Source organism: Geotrypetes seraphini, chromosome 4 (assembly GCF_902459505.1).
Source record: "Geotrypetes seraphini chromosome 4, aGeoSer1.1, whole genome shotgun sequence".
Classification (NCBI taxonomy): Eukaryota; Metazoa; Chordata; class Amphibia; order Gymnophiona; family Dermophiidae; genus Geotrypetes; species Geotrypetes seraphini.
In genome coordinates, this window is record NC_047087.1 from 126,237,476 (window position 1) to 126,259,248 (window position 21,773).

A 21,773-nucleotide genomic window follows, 5' to 3' on the forward strand; every position below is an offset into this window, starting at 1 on the left:
TTATTACATAAACAGAAAAGATGTTTGTAGATGAAGTTTTGATACCTCTTGAGTACCAGGGATAGTAAGGATTAATTGAGTCTTGTCCAAGTTCAGTCCTTGGGGACTGCAAACAGGCTAGACTTTCAGGATATCCCTAATGAGCATGCATGTGAAAGATTTGAATGTCATTACATCCATTTTATGCAGATCTCTCTTATGCTATTCATTAAGGATATCCTGAAAACCTGGTGTGCTTGCAGCTCTCAAGGACTGAACTTTGATATAGCCTGATATATGTATGGATGGGCAGATAGGATAAGCAACATGGGCTTATCTGCTGCTATTTTCTGTGTTTCTATAAAAATGAAGACATGATTCATGTTATTTTGAAAGTTCATGGAGGAATAAAGAATTTAATTATATTTTGTTAGATAGATTTATTTTATGTTATATTATCAACTTTGCTTCATACCAAAAGAATACACAGAGGAGAGTTTTGTGTTTAAAGTTTATAGACAGTAAAAAAGTGATTATTCTGGGGCTCTCAACTGCAGGTCTCCAGGGCTACACTCAAAATATACAAATTACCTCACATGTTTGGAAAAGCAAATGCAAACAAATCTGATGAATATTCATCACTTGGATTATTATAATGTTCTATATTTAGGTATTATAGTGACATTAAGGAACAGATTACAGCTGTTACAAAATACAACAGCTCAAATGATTTTCAGGCAGGGGAAATTTAGTCAAGTGTCATCTCTGTTTAGAGAGCAACATTAGTTACCTCTTCAAGCTCAAATAATCTTTAAAGCCTGTTGCTTTATATTTAAGAATTTTCATGGTCTAACTTTCTCAGAGGTTCTTCAGCTAATATCTTTTCCAACAAGAATTAGCTCCAGTCACAATTTACATAGATTGGATATGGCAACGCCTTCTTTTAAAAGATTTAAAAACTTTAAAAAAAGTCATGAAAATTCCTTTTCTCATATATCTGTCCAGATCTGAAATACTTTACTATCTATTGTATGTTGAAAAATCATTTACTGTATATGCTGTTTCGAAAAAGTTTTAAAACATATATATTTGAGAAATGTTTGAGTTAGAAAGCTTAGATGTATATACATCAGCACTGATACTCTGCATTAAATTTTTATTCTGTGATTTGTATTAATATGATTTTAAGTTGTAAGCCACTTTTAGACCTTCATAGGGATAAAGTGGGTTAAAAGTGTTAGTTTAGATTAGATTATTAGCATATCTACAATATATGGGGACAATTCAATACAAGTTTCTAATCAAAAACAGTAACTACAAAAATTATTATATAGAAGCCTATGATCCTTTTATTGTACAAAAATCTCTTTATCTAGATTACATAGAAAACAGCACAATATTAAAAATACAATTCCATGGATGTTAAACGGCTTTTAGTAAAGACACCGCTGAGAACATAAGCTGTTACTAAATTTTTTTATTAACAATTTCAGTGATTATTTTGCAGCCATGTGCTGTGTAATCCAAGTCTATTGGAATCTCAACTCCCAATGATGCAAAAAGTGAAACATGGCCCAGAGTTGGGTCGAGTACTGGAATTATTAGCAGTTTGACTACAGTGATTTTGGACATTTTGCATTAAACTGAAAATTTATAACAGGATGCCCTTTGTGGGAATTTCTACTTTTATCAAAGCCGCATTGTGGTGTTTATAGTAATAACGAATGAGGAGGTTGACTATCATCTTTCAATAGTGACCTTACTGGGAATGGAGTCGAATTGTCATCTGCATGAACTGCTAGATTTTTTACTAATTTATATCCCACCCCCCCTTTTATTAAGCCGTGGTAGAGGTTTTTACCGTGGCCCAGAACACTAAATGCTTTGATGCTCATAGGAATTTTATGAGAATCGGAGCATTTAGCACTGAAGGCCGCGGTACAAACCTCTACCTCAGCTTAGTAAAAGAGAGCGGGGGGTTTCCAGAGGTGATCTGTGAAATTATAGACCAGTGAGTCTGACGTCAGTGCCAGGCAAAATGGTAGAGACTATTATAAAGAACAATATGACAGAACATCTACATAAGAACATCAAATTTGCCGCTGCTGAGTCAGACCAGTGGTCCATCGTGCCCAGCGGTCCGCTCACACGACGGCCCTTAGATCAAAGACCAGTGCCCTATTTGAGTCTAGCCTTACCTGCATATGTTCTGTTCCAGTAGGAATTTATCCAACCTTTTCTTGAATCCCTGAAGGGTGCTTTCCCCTATTACAGCCTCCGGAAGAGCATTCCAGATTTCTACCACTCTCTGGGTGAAGAAAAACTTCCTTACGTTTGTACGGAATCTTTTCCCTTCTAACTTTAGCAAGTGCCCTCTCGTTCTCTTCATCTTGGAGAGGGTGAACAATCTCTTTTTCTCTACTAAGTCAATTCCCTTCAATATCTTGAACGTTTTGATCATGTCCCCTCTCAGTCTCCTCTTTTCAAGGGAGAAGAGGCCCTATTTCTCTAGCCTCTCATTGTACGGCAAATCCTCCAGTCCCTTAACTATTTTTGTCACTATTCTCTGGACCGTTTCGAGTAGTACTATGTCCTTTTTTATGTACGGCGACCAGTGTATTCCAGGTGGGAGCGTACCAGGATTCTGGTATAACAGCATGATAACCTTTTCAGATCTGTTTGTGATTCCCCTTCTTAATCATTCCTAGCATTCTGTTAGCCCTTTTTGCTGCCGCCGCACATTACGCAGATGGTTTCATTGACTTGTCTACAAGTACTCCCAAGTCTCTTTCCTGGAGGCTCTCTTCGAGTATAGCACCGGACATCCTGTATTCGTGCAAATGATTTTTGTTACTGACATGCATCACCTTGCACTTATCCACGTTGAACCTCATTTGCCATTTCACGGCCCATTCCTTGAGTGTATGTATGTCTCATTGTAGGTCTTGGCAATCCTTCTCTGTCCTCACTACTATGAATAACTTTGTATCAACTGCAAATTTAATCACCTCACTCGTCGTGCTAATTTCTATAAATATGTTGAAGAGCACAGGCCCGAGCAACAAACCCTGCGTCACTCCACTTGTGACGCTTTTCCAGTCCGAGTATTGTCCATTCCCCCCCACTCTCTGTTTCCTATCCACCAACCAGTTTTTAATCCATGTGAGTATATCACCCTTGATTCCATGGCTCACAATTTTTCAAAGTAGATGTTGAACGCCTTCTGAAAATCTAGACATACAATGTCGATTGGGTCACCCTTGTCTATCTGCCCATTTACTCCTTCGAAGAACTACAGTAAGTTTGTCAAGAAAAATTTTCCTTTGCTGAAGCCATGCTGGCTAGTCCTCATAAGTTTGTGTCCATCAAGGTGATCGATGATGCGGTCTTTTATCAGCGCCTCTACCATCTTTCCCGGTACCGAAGTCAGATTCACTAGTCTGTGGTTTCCCGGATCTCCCTTCGAACCTTTATTGAAGATCGGCGTAACATTCGCCACTTTCCAGTCTTCCGGAATATTTCCTAATTTGATCGACAAATTGGCTATTAGTTGAAGAAGTTCAGCTATAACCCCTTTCAGTTCCTGATTACCCTCGGGTGGTTGCTGTCCAGTCCCGGGAATTTATCATTTTTAAGCCTATCAATCTGTCTGCATACCTCTTCTAGACTGACCGTCGTCCCTGTCAGTTTTCCATCTTCATTTCCTGTGTATAGCCTGTTAGCTCAGAGGAGGGGCGGGACCGCGGCGCAGGAAGCAGCGCCCAAGCAGCTCAGGGATTGCTGACATCGCGATCCTGCTGCGGGCTGCTTCATAGGTGGTGCAGGAAGGTCAGTGGGGCGAGCGGTCCTTCGGGGGTGGGGGGGGACTGAACGGCAAGGCCGGGAGCATCCCCTCAGGGCTTGCACCCGGGGTGGACCGCCCCCCCCCGCTCCCCCCTTAGTACGCTACTGGATGTATGCCAACAAACCTATATCAAGTACCACCCCAAGTTGACACCTAGAAGTTAGCCTATATAGAGAAAAAGATCTCAGATTCACCACTTAGGGAAGATATATCGTTCTCCCTAAAACTGTGTTTTTGTGGTGATGTGTTTCTTTCATTGATCAAAAACGCCACCCTATCCTAAACATTAAGAACCAATCAGAGTACCTTACTCATAGTAGGAGCACGCATGCATCGGTGTTCTTTGAAGATTTAAGCGCCATCTTGAAATGAAATCTATGTGATTCTAACTGAATTATTGAATGCATGTAATAACTTTTATTTGTTGTGCAACTTTATAAGGATTGTAGTTTTTACCTGAATAGAGTTTAAACATCTTTTATTATTTTGAATTTAGCTCGATCATTATCTCCTGATGAAGCCTGTTCATAACGGCGAAACAGGACCCGTCCAGCACTGAGCACTAAGAACACTGAGAATTAATACTGCAAATATTGAAAGTTTCCAGAGACTTTGGGCTCCTTTTACCAAGCTGCGATAGCGCTTTTAGCACACACAGAATTTTAGCCCACGCTACGCCAGCTCAATGCTGGCGTTAGTGTCTAGTACGTGCGGCAATTTAGTATGCTAAAACCGCTATCGCAGCTTAGTAAAAGGAGCTCTTTGTTTACTCTACACATACATAATTTGGACATCAGCTATCGGACTGAAGGTTTACTACCTACAGATAAGTTGCTGGCTGCTTGTTTTCTTTTCAGTACTTGTTTAATATTTGCAAGGGAGCTATTCTAGAGCCTTACAGCTTGTAAATCGATTGGTCTCTGCTTAACAATCATATTTATTCAATCATTAATATTATTCTAATAATAAGTTTAAAAATACATTGCTAATAACAAAAACTGAAAAAATAAACAACAAAATATAAAAGTAGAAAATATAAAAGATTAGCAAGTTAGGATAGGGTGGAGGTTTTTGATTGATGAAAGAAACCCATCACCACAAAAACGCAGTTTTAGGGAGAACGATATATGTTCCCTAAGTGGTGAATCTGAGATCTTTTTCTCCATATAGGCTAACTTCTAGGTGTCAACTTGGGGTGGTACTTAAAAATAGTGGGATTCCACAGGAGACTGTGCTGGGATCGCTGCTTTTTAACATATTTATCAATGATTTAGAGATGGGAATAACTAGATAATTAAATTTACTGATGACACAAAGTTGTTAAATCTCAAGAGGATTGTGAAAAATTGTAAGGGTCTTGTGAGACTGGGAATCAAAATGGCAGATAATGTTTAATGTGAGCAAATGCAAAGTGATGCAAGTGGGAAAGAGGAACCAGAACTATAGCTACATGATGCAAGGTTCTATGTTAGGAGTCACTGCCCAGGAAAACGATCTAGGTGTTAATGTTGAGGTTACATTGAAACCCTCAGCTCAATGTGCGGCGATGGCTAAGAAAGCAAACAGAATATTATTAGGAAAGGAATGGAAAGCAAAAATGAAAATGTTATAATGCCTTTGTATCGCTCTATGGGCTCCTTTTACTAAGATGTGCTAGCGTTTTTAGTGCACGCTACAATGACGCGTGTGCTAGCCCCAAACTACACGGAAAATACTAATACAAGCTCTATGGAGGCATTAGCGTGTAGCGCGCGGGGCAATGTAGCATGTGCTAAAACCGCTAGCACACCCTAGTAAAAGGAGCCCTATGTTATAGCTGCACCTCAAATACTGTTTGCAAGTTAGGTTGTCGTATCTCAAAAAAGTTATAGTGGAATTAGAAAAGGTACAAAGAAGGGCAACGAAAAAGATAAAGAAAAGGCTGAAGCGCCGGGAACAGATTACAGAGACAAACGCAAATAGGGATGGAGAAGTGGTAGACCCTGATCAATTTTCAAAAGGGTTGTGTTCGTGAGGAGCTAGTTAAATTAAAGGTAGCAAAGCAATGATGTACATCCAAGGGTGCTGAAGGAACTTAGGGAAGTTATGAAGGCTCTGCTGGCTGATCTTTTCAATGTTTCTCTAAAGTCGGGAGTGTTACCGGAGGACTGGAGAAGGGCAGGTGTGGTCCCTCTACAGCAGGGGTGTCAAAGTCCCTCCTTGAGGGCCGCAATCCAGTCAGGTTTTCAGGATTTTCCCAATGAATATGTATTGAAAGCAGTGCATGCAAATAGATCTCATGTATATTCATTGGGGAAATCCTGAAAACCCGACTGGATTGAAGCCCTCGAGGAGGGCCTTTGACACCCCTGCTCTACACAAAAGTGGAAGTAAGAAAGAAGTAAGGAATTACAGGCCAGTAAGTCTGACTTCTGTGGTAAGCAAATTAATGGAAACAATTTTAAACAGAGAATGGTTAAGTTTCTGAAATTTGTTAGATTACAGGGCTGGAGGAAACATGGATTCACTAGAGGTAGGTCTTGTCAGACAAATCTGATCAATTTCTTTGACTGGGTGACCAGAGAATTGGATAGAGGGAGTGCACTAGATGTGGTGTATTTTTCTTCTATTTGCATCTTTGCTTTCCTGACTACTTGACCAGAAACTCTTAACTTTTCCAGATATTTTTGCCCGTCTCTCTCTTTCTGTGATCGTTTGTAGTTTATGCAAGTTTAAAATGAAAATATTCCAACTTGAACAGATAAGCTAATTGCATTTCAGAAAAATTTGGATAAAACAGCTAAAGATGGTAATTTTGAAATGTTTCCTTTGCTATGTAAAACCCATATTAAAGATATGACATCATTGCTGAGCATTTGACAACTCTGGAAGAGAAATTAAACTTTTATTTTCCATCATTAATCATAAAAGAATATGACTGGGTTTGAAATCCATTTATGAAAATTCCAGCTGATGCTGGTTGGAAGTCATCTGCAGAAGAAAAACTGGCTTCTATATCCAGTGATCGTGGGCTTAAAATAAAACATGAAGAGAAGTCTATTGAAAAAAATTTTAATTAGAGAATAATATCCTTCAGTAGCTAAAAAAGCTTTGTCCATTTTGATGGCATTTTCTACATCATACCTATATGAATTAGGGATTTCTTCACTACATTAAATGCAAAAAAAGAAAAAGACTTCAATGTACTGAAGATGAAATGTTTGCTTTTTTTGACTCCACGACTAAGGACTGGTGTTGCAATTGTAGTCTGTCAAAGCCTGGGCAAGATTAGATCCTATACAATGTATCCAACTTGCATAGAGCTACTAGGACAGAGAGTATTGCTTCCTAGTTCTTAAATAAAGCCTCTTTCATTAGAATGCAGAGAGGTACCTTTATATAGTCCTTAGGCCATTCTTTGTAGCCTAGAAAAACCAGTAGCTCTGCTCAAGATTTTGTTTCTGATTTAATATTTATGGGAAGTGCTTGCCTCATTTGTCTGATAAATTCAGTGGATAGACTTTGATGGGGACCTTCCACGAGGGGCTGGAGATGAATCTGAAGGTATGCCATAATGCTCTTCTGCAGATAAGTCTGAATAATCAGATGAAGAGACCTTAATGTCAGGTCTTAGAGAACGTCGAGGTGAGCATCAAGTAGAGAATCGAGCTGATCACTGAGGCGAGTGTCGAGACAGTCAAAATAGCCATCCAGAGGACTGTCGAGATGAGTGTCAAGAATGCGAAGAAATGTGCTCCTTGGTAAAAGAAGGTCTCCTCTATATGGAACATCAATGGTGTGGTGTCCAAGAATGGTCCCTTGATGGAATCCTTGGGCATTGTTTAGACTGGGCTGAGACTGGATGCATTGCTGCAAATGCACAGTACAGATAACTGCTCCATCTCAGCTAGCTCCTTCTGCAACAGCTCTCTTAGCTGATCTTGCAGAGAAGGCGCCAGTACCAATGTTGTCAAGGGTACAATAGGCGCAGGCTGCATCGGATGTCAAGGCATTGGTGACCTCAATATCAAAGCATGCCTCAGAGAAGATACCAATTCCAGCAATGGTAATCTGGTCTCAGTGGGCCAACACTTGGAGTGTGTTAATGGTGATGAAGCTTGAGAAGATGGGGGAAAACATGTTTATACTTTAACTTTCTTATGAGGTTCCCCTGAGGAAGGCAACACCAACAAAACAGAGGTGGAACAGGTTTTCGATGCTGGAGTTGTTGGTGTTGAGTATCGGTGTCTCCAGACAGACATTCTCGATGTACACAAAATTGATCTGAAAAGTGTTTTTTGTACTGCAATTTCTTGGTCTTAAGTGACCTCTTCTGCAATTTAGAGCAGAGCATGCAGGAAATGTCTCAGAGTTCAGGCCCAAGGCCCTGGATTCACCAATTATGTGAATCTGTACCTGAAATGGTCCTGTGGCACCAAGTGCACCACTTAAAGCTGCTAGGAGCCTAGGACATCAAAGGAAAAACCACCAACATGAGGTCAAAGGATTCTATGGTCCGGGAAGATCGAGTAGATGGTAAGCCAGAAAAATCTTGACACTTCTGACCTGAAAATAGGCCTGTAGGCCCAAAAGAAAAATTCTGTATAAAATCCAAAATTTTTAAAACAAATAGAAGAAAAATACCGTATTTTTCACTCCATAAGACGCACCTGACCATAAGACGCACCCTAGATTTAGAGGAGGAAAATAAGAAAAAATAATTCTGAACCAAATTCTCCCTGTCAGGCTCTGAACCCAACCCCACACTCCTTGCCAGGCTATGCACCCTTTCCCCCCTTTCTACCAGGCTCTGTACCCTATCCCCCTCTGGTGGTCTAGTGGTAGGCACAGGGCAGGCAGGCCTAGTGGCAGGCAGGTCCCATGCTCCCCATGTAACCCCCGTAATCATCCCCCATTCCCTCATGTACCACCCCAGTACCTTAAATCATCCCCCATATCCCCGTACCCTTTAAACACCCCCATACCTTTTAAATCATATCCCCCTGTACCTTTTTTTTTTAGTTAATAAATTATTTCTATTTGAAGTACAACTATTGCACAATATAAGACAAACGGTAACATATACTGTATACCACATTATATTTCAGTTCAATATAAAAATTACACAGAAAGTTATTCTACTGTATTTTGCATGCTTTTAACAAACTTTCACCGGCTTTTTTCAAGCAACAATAGAGAGTTACCCACCCTAACACGTACTTTTTCAAATCCCTCTAGACGGCTCTCGAACTCAGGTTAGGAGCGCGGATGTCAGGAACAAGCATTACGTGCTCCCACTTGGGCTCACCTTGGCATTCTGAATAGCTGGCGTCGAATCTTGCAAGTCCCACGAAAACTGACGCCACCACTCAGAAAGCAGCAGTGGGCCCAAGCGGGTGCACGTAATGCTTGCTCCTGAGTTTGAGAGCCATCTAGCAAGAGAGAGATACCACTGGACCACCAGGCTGTTTAAAAAAGGTACCAATGATGGTGGTGATGCTGAGAGGCGGGGGGGGGGGAGGAGTTGAAAAGGTGCAGTGGCGGTGCAGAGAGAGGGGGGTGTTTTGAAAAGGTGCGGCAGCAGCAGGAGGGTGTACAAGTTTGATATGCTTAGAGAAACTCTAAGGAAAAGCTTCTCGGCTCTGTGGAAAACTGAGAACTGATGGTCCCACGAGCCAATGTTGGGCAGGAAGGTACCAGCACACATGCGGTATATGCAGTCCTAAAGATTTAAAGTGACAGTACACTTTTTAACTGTCTGTGCCAAGTTCAGTGGATGATGTCCCTCATCTGTGAGAATATGCTGCCAGCTTGTCCTGAGATAAAATATGTTACACATAGACAACACGAACTTCCCAATGTAATGGGAGAACAGAACAATATTGTTTTATGCATGGAGGGGTTAAGTTTACCTTCAGAAACAGCATGAGGTTTAATAATGCAGCAGGTACAATTTGTTAACTTTGCAGTGTTTGTTGGGCCACATTCTCCATTTGAGGGAAAGAAAAGCTCCAACTCCTAGAGAAAAAAAATGTGAAATCCAAATAAAGCTTTACGATCAACATTACTATGATTTACTAAAATTAATTTATATATTTAATTATCCAAGTTTATTACCGTCTCAATTCTTTAGAAGAATTATAAAGATGTAAAGGTAGTTTAGCCCAGTATTTCTCAACTTCTTCAAGCCAAGTACCCCCTAAGCCTAACAAATACCAACCGAGTAACCACGCCCAAACTCTGCCTCAGACCCGCCCAAATTCCACCCCAGACCCGCCCAAGCTCTGCCCTTGACTCCACCCCCATAATAGTACTAATTTCTTCCATCCATTTTCATATACACACAATATAATCTTATTAATACATAATGATAACCACAAAATTAAAAACACAAAGAACAAATTATCATTTATATTCGGATTTTTTTCAAAGAGGTCAAAGCAGATGATTTTAAAATATTCAATGTCACCTCAGTAACAACTATAGAAAAATAGACAAATATAGTGCAAAATATAGACAGCAAATATAAATTCTTAAAACTGACACATTTCGAACACTAAATTGAAAATAAAATAATTGTTCCTAACTTTGTTGTCTGGTGATTTCATGAGTCTCTGGTTGCACTTCCTTCTGACTGTTAAACCAATATTTCTTTCTGCCTCCTGCATGCTTCCTCTCCTCCAGACCTCACTCCATTCTCCAACCAACATCTCTCTCTGTCCCTCCATAAGTCCAACTTTTCTTCCTCTCTCCTCCACCCCTATTGATAACAAGTCTCCCTCTCTCTCTCACACTGTCCATCTGTCTTGAGAGATCCAAGCATCTCTCCACCCCCTCTACTGCCACATCCAACATTTCTCCCTCTCTCATTCCCCAGATCATGTGCATCATTTTTCACCACTGCCCACTAGCCCCATGCCCATTTCTCCTTCTATTATTCCCCTCCAACACCATGCCACATCTCTCCCTCCATCACTATGTCCAACATTCCTCCCCCTTGCATCCCGTTCAATCTGTCCCTCTGGTCCCTCTCCAACACCATATCCAAGTTTCTCCCTCTCATCCTTCTACTCCCTATGCTTCTCTACCTCATTCTTTTTTTTCTCTCCATGCCCTATTTTCCTTTCTTCCTTTCCCCATGTGCACCATCTCACACTCATGTCCAACAATTCTCCCTTTCTAGTCCCTTCCCCCCATGTCCGAAGTTAGTGCCCCCTCCCTCTCTTCATTCTATGTCCCTTGTTCATGCCCCCTCCCCCTCACTACCTTACAGCCTTTGTCCCAAAATTAAGTTGCACCGCCCAAACACACCCTTCCCCCCCAAAGATGACCCGCACTGAAGCCTGCTGGCCCCCGCTGAAGCTGCCGCTGCCAATTCCTCCCTGCCTCTCTGCCGCTGCACCCCCAAAGCCGACCCTGCCACATCCCCTGCCACTGATTCCTCCCTGCCTCCCCACCCGCCACACCAACTCCCAACCCCCCACCCCTGAAGCAGACCCTGCTATCCAACACGTTACATCCTCCCCCCCCCCCCCCCCCACCACCGCAGCAACTCCGGGCAGGGACAAGCCAGGCGTGTGCAGCAACTGCACGTGGCTGGCCCACAAGTCTGCCCCCCCCCACGATGCCAATTCTGACGGCAGAGAGAAGGTTCCAGGACAGTGAGGCAGCAGAATTGACGTCGGAGAAAGGCTTGTGGGCCAGCTGCATGCAGTCACTGCACACGCCTGGCCTGTCCCTGCCCGGAATTGTGGTGGTTGGGGAAATGGGGCATGTCAGGTGGCAGGGTTGGCTTCGGCGGTGTGGGGTGCAGCAGGCAGGGAGGAATTGGCGGTGGTGGCTTCAGCAGGGGGGCAGGCTGGGATAGATCCCAGGCAGTGGCCAGCCCATGTATTCCCTGGGGTATGCCTACCGCATGTTGAGAAACACTGGTTTAGCCCACTGTTACTCACTTTTCTATATCTTCCCAACTTCTAAAACCGAATATTGTATTCCAAATGAGACCTTACTTCCATAAACTAATTTCTCATTTTGCCAAAATTAAAATTTTTTTAAATCCAGGCCTTGGAATTTGCTGTGTCTGGACTCTATCTTAGCTTTGCAACCCTCTCAAGCTCTCATTTCAGCTTTACAAAATGCCCTTAGCTAGCTTATTTTTTAGGAATCCTCATAAAAAGAGCCAACTTAACAGAGCATCAAAATCTTTTCTGAGAACAAAAAGGCAATTAATGGATTTTTAGGGATCCTTCCTCAGGCTTGATTTCTTCAATAAGAGTAATTTTAATAGCCAATTAGGCACATAAAATAGAGGTTGATGCAGAGAAAGCACAGTTACTTACTGTAACAGGTGTTATCCAGGGACAGCAGACAGCTATTCTCACATGTGGGTGATGTCATCCACGGAGCCCGGATGCGATCAGCTTTGCAAGCAGACTTGCTTAAAGAAAACTCAGAAGTTTTGAGTCTGCCACACCGCGCATGTGCGAGTGCCTTCCTGTCCAGCACAGGGCGTGTCTCCTCAGTTCAGATAGCTAGCAGAGAAGCCAACCAGGAGAGGTGGGTGGGTTGTGAGAACAGCTGCCTGCTGTCCCTGGATAACACCTGCTGAGATGCAGGGTCCACTGAGGAATTCTGAAGTGAAGTCTGGCAAAAGGAGTCACGTGAAAGGTTGAGGCCATGTGACAGAGTAGTATCATCATGTGTCTCGCTGAGAGTGAAGAAAGGGAAGACACTTTGTGGCAAAGTTGAAGGAGCTGCTGAGTAAGGAATGCTCTGAGTTGGACAGTGTCCAGAACAGCTCTGCTGAATTGTAGGTTCTGAGAGGGCTGAAGGTGGGCTTTGGGAAAGTTGATTTCGAATCCCAAGCTTTGTAGGAACCACGTAGTCCATTGGGTTGCTACAATAACCCCCTGAGATGTTGAATCTTTGATGAGCCAGTCATTCAGGTAGGGGAACACCTGAAGACTATGGCTCCGCAGAGCTGCTGCAACCACCACTAGGCACTTGGTGAACACTCTTGGAGATAATGCCAGGTCAAAGGGTAGCACTCTGTACTGAAAATGCAGATTCCTCACCCGAAATCTGAGATACTAATGGGAGGCTGGATGTGAGTGTAAGCCTCATTAAGATCTAGAGAACATAACCAATTGTTCTGATCTAGAAGGGGATAAAGGGATGTTTGGGACAACATGCAAAATTTTTCTTTGACCAAAAATTTTTTGAAAGCCCTGAGATCCAGTATGGGTCGCAGATCACCTGTCTTCTTCAGAACTAGGAAGTAACAGGAGTAAAACCCCCTGCTCTGCTGTTCCAAGGGAACTTCCTCGATGGCACGGAGATGAAGCAGAGCTTGAGCTTCCTGAAGAAGGGCGGTCTGGGATGGATTGGAAGGATACTCTCTTGGAAGAAGCTCTGGTGGACTCTGAGCGAAATGAAGCAAGTATCCTTCCCTGATAATTGACAGCAGCCAGATGTCAGATGTAATGGTCTCCCATCCATGGTAAAAATGATGCAGACAACCTCTGATGGGAAGAGGAGAGGACAGCAGCAGGTTATGGAGGTTATGCTCTGTTTGAGACAGTAAAAAAGGCTGAGAAGCCTTTGGTGCAGCAGAAGGCTGAGTTTTCTATTGCTTCTGCTGTTGTTGCTGTTTCTTGGGAGGTGCTCGAATGTAAGGAGCTACCCTCGGAGGATAACTCCTCTGATAGGATGGAAGAGGTTGAGAAGGCTTAGAAGGAGCTGGCTTAGGCTTTGGTCTGATGATGGAAGCAAAAGATATCTCATGCTCAGACAACTTCTTGGTGACGGCCTCTTTAGATTCATCAAAGAGGTCATTGCCTTCACAAGGAATATTGGCCAGACGATCCTGAATGTTAGAATTCATATCAATGGTGCGAAGCCAGGCAAGGCAGCGGATCGCTACCAAGAAAGCAGTGACCCTCGAGGAAAGTTCAAAGGCATCATAAGATGACTGAAGAAGGTGTAACCTGAGTTGTGCTAAAGTAGCAATGACTTGCTAGAACTCTAAAAGCCTGTGTTGACCAAGGTCTTTAGAAAAACCAGGGAGTATATCAATAAAATACTTGAAATAAGTAGTGAAGATAAAATTATAATTTAAAACATTGGAGGCCATCATCGAATTTTTATAAAGACGACAGCCAAACTTGTCCATGGTCTTGCCCTCTCTGCCAGGAGGTACGGTAGCATAGACCCTGGAAGGATGACTCCTCTTTAAAGAAGATTCCACAAGAAGGGACTGATGAGATAGTTGGGTGTTCTCAAAGCCCTTGCAATGTACATTTAAATACCTCGATTCCAACTTGCCTAGAACAATAGGAATGGCATAAGGAGTCTCCAGGTTTCGTTTGAAAGTCTGAGAAAGAAGCCTGTTAAGAGGAAGCTTTAGAGACTCCTCAGGTGGCCGAGGCAAACTCATTTCAGACAAGAGGACATGGACTCACAGACAAGAGGACATGGACTGAAGCTAAGGGGGGACAAGTTCAGGACAAATATCAGGAAGTTCTGCTTCACGCAACAAGTGGTGCACACCTGGAATGCTCTCCCAGAAGAGGTAATTGCGGAATCCACCGTTCTAGTGTTTAAGGGTAAGTTAGATGTACATCTCCTTATGAGTGGCATAAGGTGACATAGGTAAGGGTAAGCTAGATGCATATCTCTTATGAGAAGCTTAGAGTGATATGGGGGTCTAAAACTATGCCAGGGTACACCTGGCGGGGCTTCTGCGTGTGCGGATCGCCAGACTTGATGGACCTAGGATCTGTTCCGGAGATGGCACTTCTTATGTTCTAAATACTCCTTAGAGTATTTAGAACCAGAATCCAATTTGAGATAAAGGTCCTCAGCCATTTGATGGAGGAAGGAGGAAAAGGACAAATGATTCGCAAGAGGATAGCCTTGGGAGGGACTCAATGACCTTGAGGCGCCTCGAGTGGAGAACGAAGGTGAGGCCTTTCTGGAGTATTGATATCCTAGCAAATAAACAGACTGGGGCGAGGCACTGTAAGAAGCGGAACCTTCAGGTTCTATTGGTGTCCTGGATTGAAGAGTAGGAGGCCTCGAAGAGCTGGAAGGCCTGGACGAGGAAGGATTCTCCCTGGAGGAGGATCTGCATCTCGATGAGTGCCTTGATGAGGGCCTTGACTGGCAATGAGAGTGCTGCCTGGAAGCAGGTCTCGTGCGAGGTCAAGGTGACTTCACCCTATGCCTCGAAATGGGCAATGCCTTATTTGAGGATATAGGGCTGGAAGCTGTAGATCGAAGTCCCATAGACTCTGTGGTTTGGATTGAGGAATCTCAAAGCACTCCCAAAGACTCGGCTCCGTGTATGGAGTGTGAAGATTCCAGACGAGACACTTGCAAAGACTCGACTCCTTGCATAGAGTGTGCAGATTCAGCTGAGGCACAGGTAAGGACTCAACCTCTTGTGAGACTGCTGAGTGCCCAGGCTGGACTGCAGGAAGCAGAGTCGAGGCAGGACTATATTTGGTCAGTAACTGAACAAATTCCCACTTTAAAATGGTCTGGATAGTAGCCTGCAATTGTGGATCCGAGTCTGAAACTGGACCACTTGCTAAGGATAAAGGCTCAGAGGTTGAAGAGGAAGAATGCTTCAACTTGGAAGAATGATGTTTAGGTAGGTTGAGGACCACCGCTGGAACTGTCTGCTGAGGTATCTGACCTGAGGGAAGCTCAGGAGAAGACTTGGCAGATTTACTTGAGGTCAAGGATGTTCCAAACGAGGAAGGTCTGAGGTCGAGGTCAAAGTTGTGGAGGCAGGAGAACACCCCGTAGCAGGCCTGACCGAATCGGAGGTCGAGGGTGTAATAGGGGGTTTCCATACTGAAAATCTTCTCCACTTGAACTTGACGACGTTTGAAAGCTCGAGGTTGAAGGGTAGCACAGCAAATGCACGACTCTGGGCAATGGTCAGGCCCCAAACACTGAAGGCACCAGCAGTGTGGGTCAGTGAGGGAAATCGCATGCTGGCACTGGCTACACTTCTTGAAGTCCTTGACCGGCCAGGACATAGAAGGAAAAATAGCCACTGCAAAGTCAAAGCCCGCAGGTTGAGGGCGTGCGACAGGCCCCGCCATCACTTGATGAAAAAAGTCAACTTTTTTTTTTTTTAAACAAAGACCGAAAGAAAAGCACAGTGACATGGTAATAAGAAAATAAAACACGAGCCATAGTAAGAGAAGGCACAAAGAAAACTAAGTTCAGCGCAGAGCGTCAAAGACAGACTTCTTGGCTCCGCGGAAAACTGAGAACTGAGGTGACGCGCCCTGTGCTGGGCGGAAAGGCATGCAGTGCGACAGACTTAAAACTTCTGAGTTTTCTTCAAGCAAGTCTGCTTGCAAGGCTGTCTGCATCCGGGCTCCGTGGATGATGTCGCCCACATGTGAGAATAGGCTGCCTGCTTGTCCTGGGATGAATTTATTTATTTATTTCTATATCACTTATATCCTAAGTGGTTTACATTCAGGTACTTTATCATATTTCCCTATCTGTCCCGGCAGGCTCAAACTCTATCTAGTGTACCTGGGGCAATGAGGGGATTAAGCGAGTTGCCCAGGGTCACAAAAAACAGTGAGGGATTTGAACCCACAGCCTCAGGGTGCTGAGGCTGTAGTTCTAACTCCTGCACCACACATTTGTTATAAAATTGTCCAGAATATATACTGGTAAAATTACATGCATAATGTTATTTCTCAAAACATTTTCTCCACAAACAGCAGAGGTGTACCAAAGGATAGAGCTGAGATGGAAATTAGATTTAGCTACATAATTTTGGATCTTTAAAGAATGCATGGAATTTGAGGCTTCTTGTGTTGATGCCTTGGAGAAGGAGATCGATGTCTTGAAGCTCAATACTTTGTAGGAGATTGGTACCTTGAAGAACAGTGTCAAGAAGCATGACTCAATGATAATGATCAATGCTGAGATTGACACAGTACCGAAGAGGCAGTGGTGGTACCTGCATCTCGCATGGAGCGACGCTCAGGATGGGCTGGTACCGGAGAAGCTGACATGAGGGTGCAAGTTGGAACATATCCCCGAACTCCAATTGAAAGAGAGCACTGAGCTTCTCTTTAAAAGCCTGCACCGACACCTGTGGCTTGGACGCCAGTATCAATGGTGCCGCGACCCACTTCGGAGAGGATGACATGGATGAAGATGCACCCCTCGAAGTTGAAGCGAGTCGCATTAATGGTCTCTGCTTGGCCAGTACGACTAGACTTGATACCCTAGTGGCCTAAGACACCATCTGGGAAGCTGGTGACTTCTTAGCTGGCTTACCTGACGGAGCTATAGCCTGCAACACCGACATAGAAGCTGGGGCCTCGGACGATGACGATGCTTTCAAAATCGATGGCTTGGATGGTGTCGAAGGTACCTGTGATACATCCATGGTACCAAAGAGAAGTCTTTGTTGTAAATGGCGGCTTTTTATGGAATGTTTCTGAAGCATTAAACAGCACGCAAAAGACTCCACATGAAAGTCAGGGCCAAGGCACTGGATATACCACTTGTGTGGATCAGTTAGGGAAATAATACGCTAGCATCTGCTGCACTTTTTTAAACCAGTTAATGGGCCTCAGCCAAACAAACCACGAAGGCTGAGGTGGAGGCAAAGGCCCCGCTGTCAAAAATGGCTACAGCAAAAATAAAGAAACTTTTTTTCTTTTTACTATACGAAAAGAAAAAGAAGAAATAAGAAGAATTAGAAAAGCGCCCGAGTGGGAAGGCAAAATAAAATGGAGACCATTTCACACACGACTTCGTAGCTCCACAGAAAACTGTGCCTACATCAGTCGGGATGGCGGAGCAGGCAGTCGGGAACTTTCTAAAGTTCTTAAAGTGCAAGAGCGCTTTAGCAGCTGTCTGTACCAGGGCTCCATGGATAACATCACCCATATGTGAGAATATGCTGCCTGCTTGTCCTGGGATAAGTAGTCAATTTCCTGAAATTGCAGGTGCATGTGCATTGCAGGTGCACCTGCATCAATGCAGGTGCATGTGTTTCTCCTGTTCTCTGCACAATTGAAGTGGAAGTGTTTAATTGTCTTATTTAAAAAAAAAAAAATTTTAAGTTTGGTGGCAATTTATGGTATTACGGTCTGTCTTTTTCTGACTTAACATTACCATTCTGAAAACCAAATGATTCCAAATACTGAAATATGCCTGGACAAGTTTCTGCTAAACTGGGACGTACACAGGTGAGGCTGGACTCATTTAGAGCACTGGTCTTTGACCTGGGGGCTGCCGCGAGTGGACTAGTGGGCAGGATGGACCACTGGTCTGACCCAGCAGCGGCAATTCTTATGTCCCAAGGATTTCAGATATAAGAGCTTATACCTGTACTTCATTTAAGACAGGGGTGTCCAACCCACTGCCTGTATGCAGCCCCATGAAGAATTGCAGCCCCATTCGCACTCAAGGACGATTCGGTATTTTCCTCTGCCGCTCCCAGCTGTTTCCTGTCTTACCGGCTCCCTCCTCCGTCTTGCTGCAGCATTCACTCAAAACCGTGGGCGGCAGCTCCTACGTGTCTCCTGCGGATGACCCGGAAGCGTTCCCTCTGACGTCCTGACATCAGAAGGAACACTTCCAGATCAGCCGCAAGTGACATGTGGGAGCCGCTGCCCGCGGCTTTGAGCAAACACTGCAAGACGGCAAGACGGTGAACCGGCAAGACGGTGAACACCCGCAGCCCAAAACTACTATATGGCAGGGGACCCAGTGGACTTGTGACTAGGAGCCCTCAACTAATTAATCCTGCCCTGATTAGACCCTTCCTCCAACTCAACCACCAGTCCCTGCATCTGCCACCATCAGACCCTCTTCTCCATGCCCCAGCACTGCCACCAGCCCTCTTCTCCCATCTCCTTCTTCTCCATCTCCTTCGCCTCCATCTGCCAGAATCAGCCCCCTTCTCTCATCCTTCTTCTAGCCAAGTCATGAGATCTTTCTCCCGACTCAACATCCAGCCTCAATATCAGCCCCCTTTTCTCATCTATAGCATCAGACTCTCTCTTAATCTATCTGCTGACAGCATTAGTTTCCTTCTCTTTCTCCTGTCCTCTCCCCGATCCAGCACTTTTCCTAGTCTAGTCCATCATTCTTGTCCAACACTACCTCTTTCTTTTGTTCCTTTGCCCACTTCCCTGAAAATATAGTCTGGCATTATTCCTCATTTCCCGCAAGTGGTGTCTGCCAATTATGGCTCTTACTGAAAGCACGTGAAAGAAAAGCTACTCTGACTGCCACTTAGGGTGTGAGTTCTAACGGAGGGAGTGTGGGGGTCTGGCCCACCCCCATTTCTTTTCTCTCTCCTTCCTGGGACACATGGATCCTCGCGTGGCTTGGATCCAGCCAGAGCAAATGGGCCCCGCTAATGTGCTGTGAATGCAGATATGGGAAACCTCGCAGGGTCTACAGGCCCGGCGCAGTGCCGGATCAGCTCATCGCAGCCCACTGCATTATCAGTGCTTAAACTCTTATATCCTCTCCTTCAGGCCTGCATGTTACTGCTTTTCTTAAAAGGAAAAAAAAAATGAAGAAAGAAAGAAAAATAAAGGGAGAGAGAAAAGTAATTTGACTTGTGAAATGACAGGCTAAACATAATAAGTGTGTTGAGGGAGACTATTAAGGTTAGGCAGTGGGTGAAGGCTTGAGACTTGAGAAGACTTGAGAGGGAGGGAGCACAAACTTAGGAAAAATGATGGAAAGAAGGAGGGAGGGGCATGAACTTAGGACACAGAATGAAGGGAAAGATAGAGGGAATCATGAGCCATAAGATGGAAGAATGGAGGGAGTGAGGGAAAGAGATGAAGAGGTGAGGGAAATAATAGAAAGGGAGAATTGGATGTCTTGAGAGAGGGAAAGAGATGGTGCAATTGGGGAGATAAAGAAAACAGAGAACTGTTGGCTAGAGAGAGGAGGGACGGAGACAGAGAGAGAATTATTGGACATGGTGGTGGAAGAGGAGTAAGGTAGAGATGCATGGGCACAGAGAGAGGGGGGAGAACACGCTGGGCCGAGGAAGCCTCCTGGATGGTTTTTATTTTGGGGGGGGGAGGGAGGGTATTAAAAGAAAAAATTGTGGACCTGGGGAAGGTAGGCAGGCAGGCAGGGAGAGAGATGGGATGGAGGCAGTTGGGAAGAGAAAGGGAAAGAAGTTGGATCTAGGGATGGGAGGGAGGGAGAAATGTTAGGCCTGTGGATGGAAGGCAGAGAGATGCAGCATCTCTCTTTTTTCTCCATTTCATTATTCAGCATCATGGGGGGAGAGAAGAAGAAAAACAGAAGAGAGAGGGAGCAAAATGTTGGACCATGGAGATAGAGGAGGAGAGATGGAACCATGGAAGGGCAGGAGGGAAGAGAGCTGGGATAAGATGATGCTAGGGGATGGAAAGAAAGAGACAGGGAATTATAGCCTGACCAGTGGAGAAAAGGACAGGGAGTTATAGCCTGACCAGTGGAGAGAGGACAGGGAGTATAGCCTGACCAGTGGAGAGAGGGAGGGGGATTCTGAAAGTGGTGAGCCATGTGGATGAGGTCAAAAGGGAGATGACAAGATGAGTGAGAGAGCAGTGAGTACAGTGGTAGAAATAAGGTAATGGGGAGTAGATAGAAGGGAATAGGAGGCTGGGAAAGGAATGAGATGGGAAATGGGAGAGCTAGGGACTGAGAGAAGATGGAGAATTGAGAGGTAGCTGAACATTTAAAAAGAAGAAGGGTGAGAAAGAAGGCAAGATTTGAGTGGACAGAGGCAAAAAAGAAAAAAAAAGTTAAGAAAGATGAAAGGGAAAAATCAATACTTTGGAAATAGGCACAAGAAGGAAATGGAACGACAGAAAGGAGAAAAAAATGGACAGCAGACATTGGAAAGAGAATTAGTTGAAGATAGAAAAAAACTGAAAGAGAAACTGGGACCAAGATGATGGAAAAACAAACATCCAGACAACAAGGTAGAAAAAATTGTTTTATTTTGAATTTATTAACTGGAATATGTTAGCTTTGGGATAAGTGCATCACAATTATTTTTGTATTCAGTGATGTAGTCATATATAGCTGATTTGGGGGGAGGGACTGGAACCCAAAATTAGTGGATGGGTGCAATTTATAAATATTTGAGCTAGTGGGGATTCCCAAGCCCTGCCAACTGAAGACATCTTCCTCCAGTCTGGCAACTCAAAATTTCCAAGCTTTGCAGCCAATGGCAATATCCTCAAGCTGCCCCTGCTTTCATGCATGCATGAAAGCCAAAGGGGGGGGGGGAAGGCAGCAACTCTGCAATATTGCTGCCAGCTGCAGAACTTGGGAAGTTGGAGGGGGAGAAGGTGGCCATCAGTTGGTGAGGCTTGGGGATCCCTACTAGTTACAGAAGGGAAAATATTCATTTTGAGGGAGTCCAAGCTCAAAGTGGGAGGCCCAAAAAATCAGTAATATTTACCCTGATTAAACGATCCTCCACGTGTGCTGCTGACAGCTGATTCAGCATCCCCGCTCTGATGAGGCTCACCTCTGAAGAGGCTCACCGTAGCTGTAATAGAAGTGAATGGGAGAATCAGGAGCGCGTATCCCTGCTCATCAGAGTTGGGATGTGGAAGCCTGTGGCTGCTCCCACTGTCAGCGGTGTATGTGGAGGATCACTCATTCAGGGTAAGTATTATTGCTTTTTTGGGTTCCTCTCCACAGTGTCCCTTTGATGAAGGTTTATTATTAGGTACATACATCTTCTATATTAGTGATTGCATATTTGGGACCTGCTCAATCTTTTTTTGCTCATCGGCTAGTGTTAGTGTTTGTGCGGCCACAGAAAAAAACTTTTCGGCCAATGCGACCCAGGGAAGCCAAAAGGTTGGACACCCCTGATTTAAGGCTTCATGCAAAGTCAGTTTAGAAATTATTCAGTCAAAAAGGCAACATCACAAAATTAACATACACA

The 21,773-nt window shown here is 44.0% G+C and overlaps 1 protein-coding gene across 4 annotated transcripts in view; it reads right to left on the minus strand.

The window, feature by feature from the left end:
• NME7 (NME/NM23 family member 7) overlaps positions 1-21,773 on the minus strand; it is a 237,040-nt gene that overhangs the window by 115,079 nt on the left and 100,188 nt on the right. For all 4 annotated transcript variants that reach the window (XM_033942041.1, XM_033942040.1, XM_033942044.1 and 1 more), the window contains exon 7: positions 9,715-9,820. In XM_033942041.1, coding sequence (XP_033797932.1) covers positions 9,715-9,820 — 106 coding nt within the window. The remainder of the gene's footprint in view (positions 1-9,714; positions 9,821-21,773) is intronic.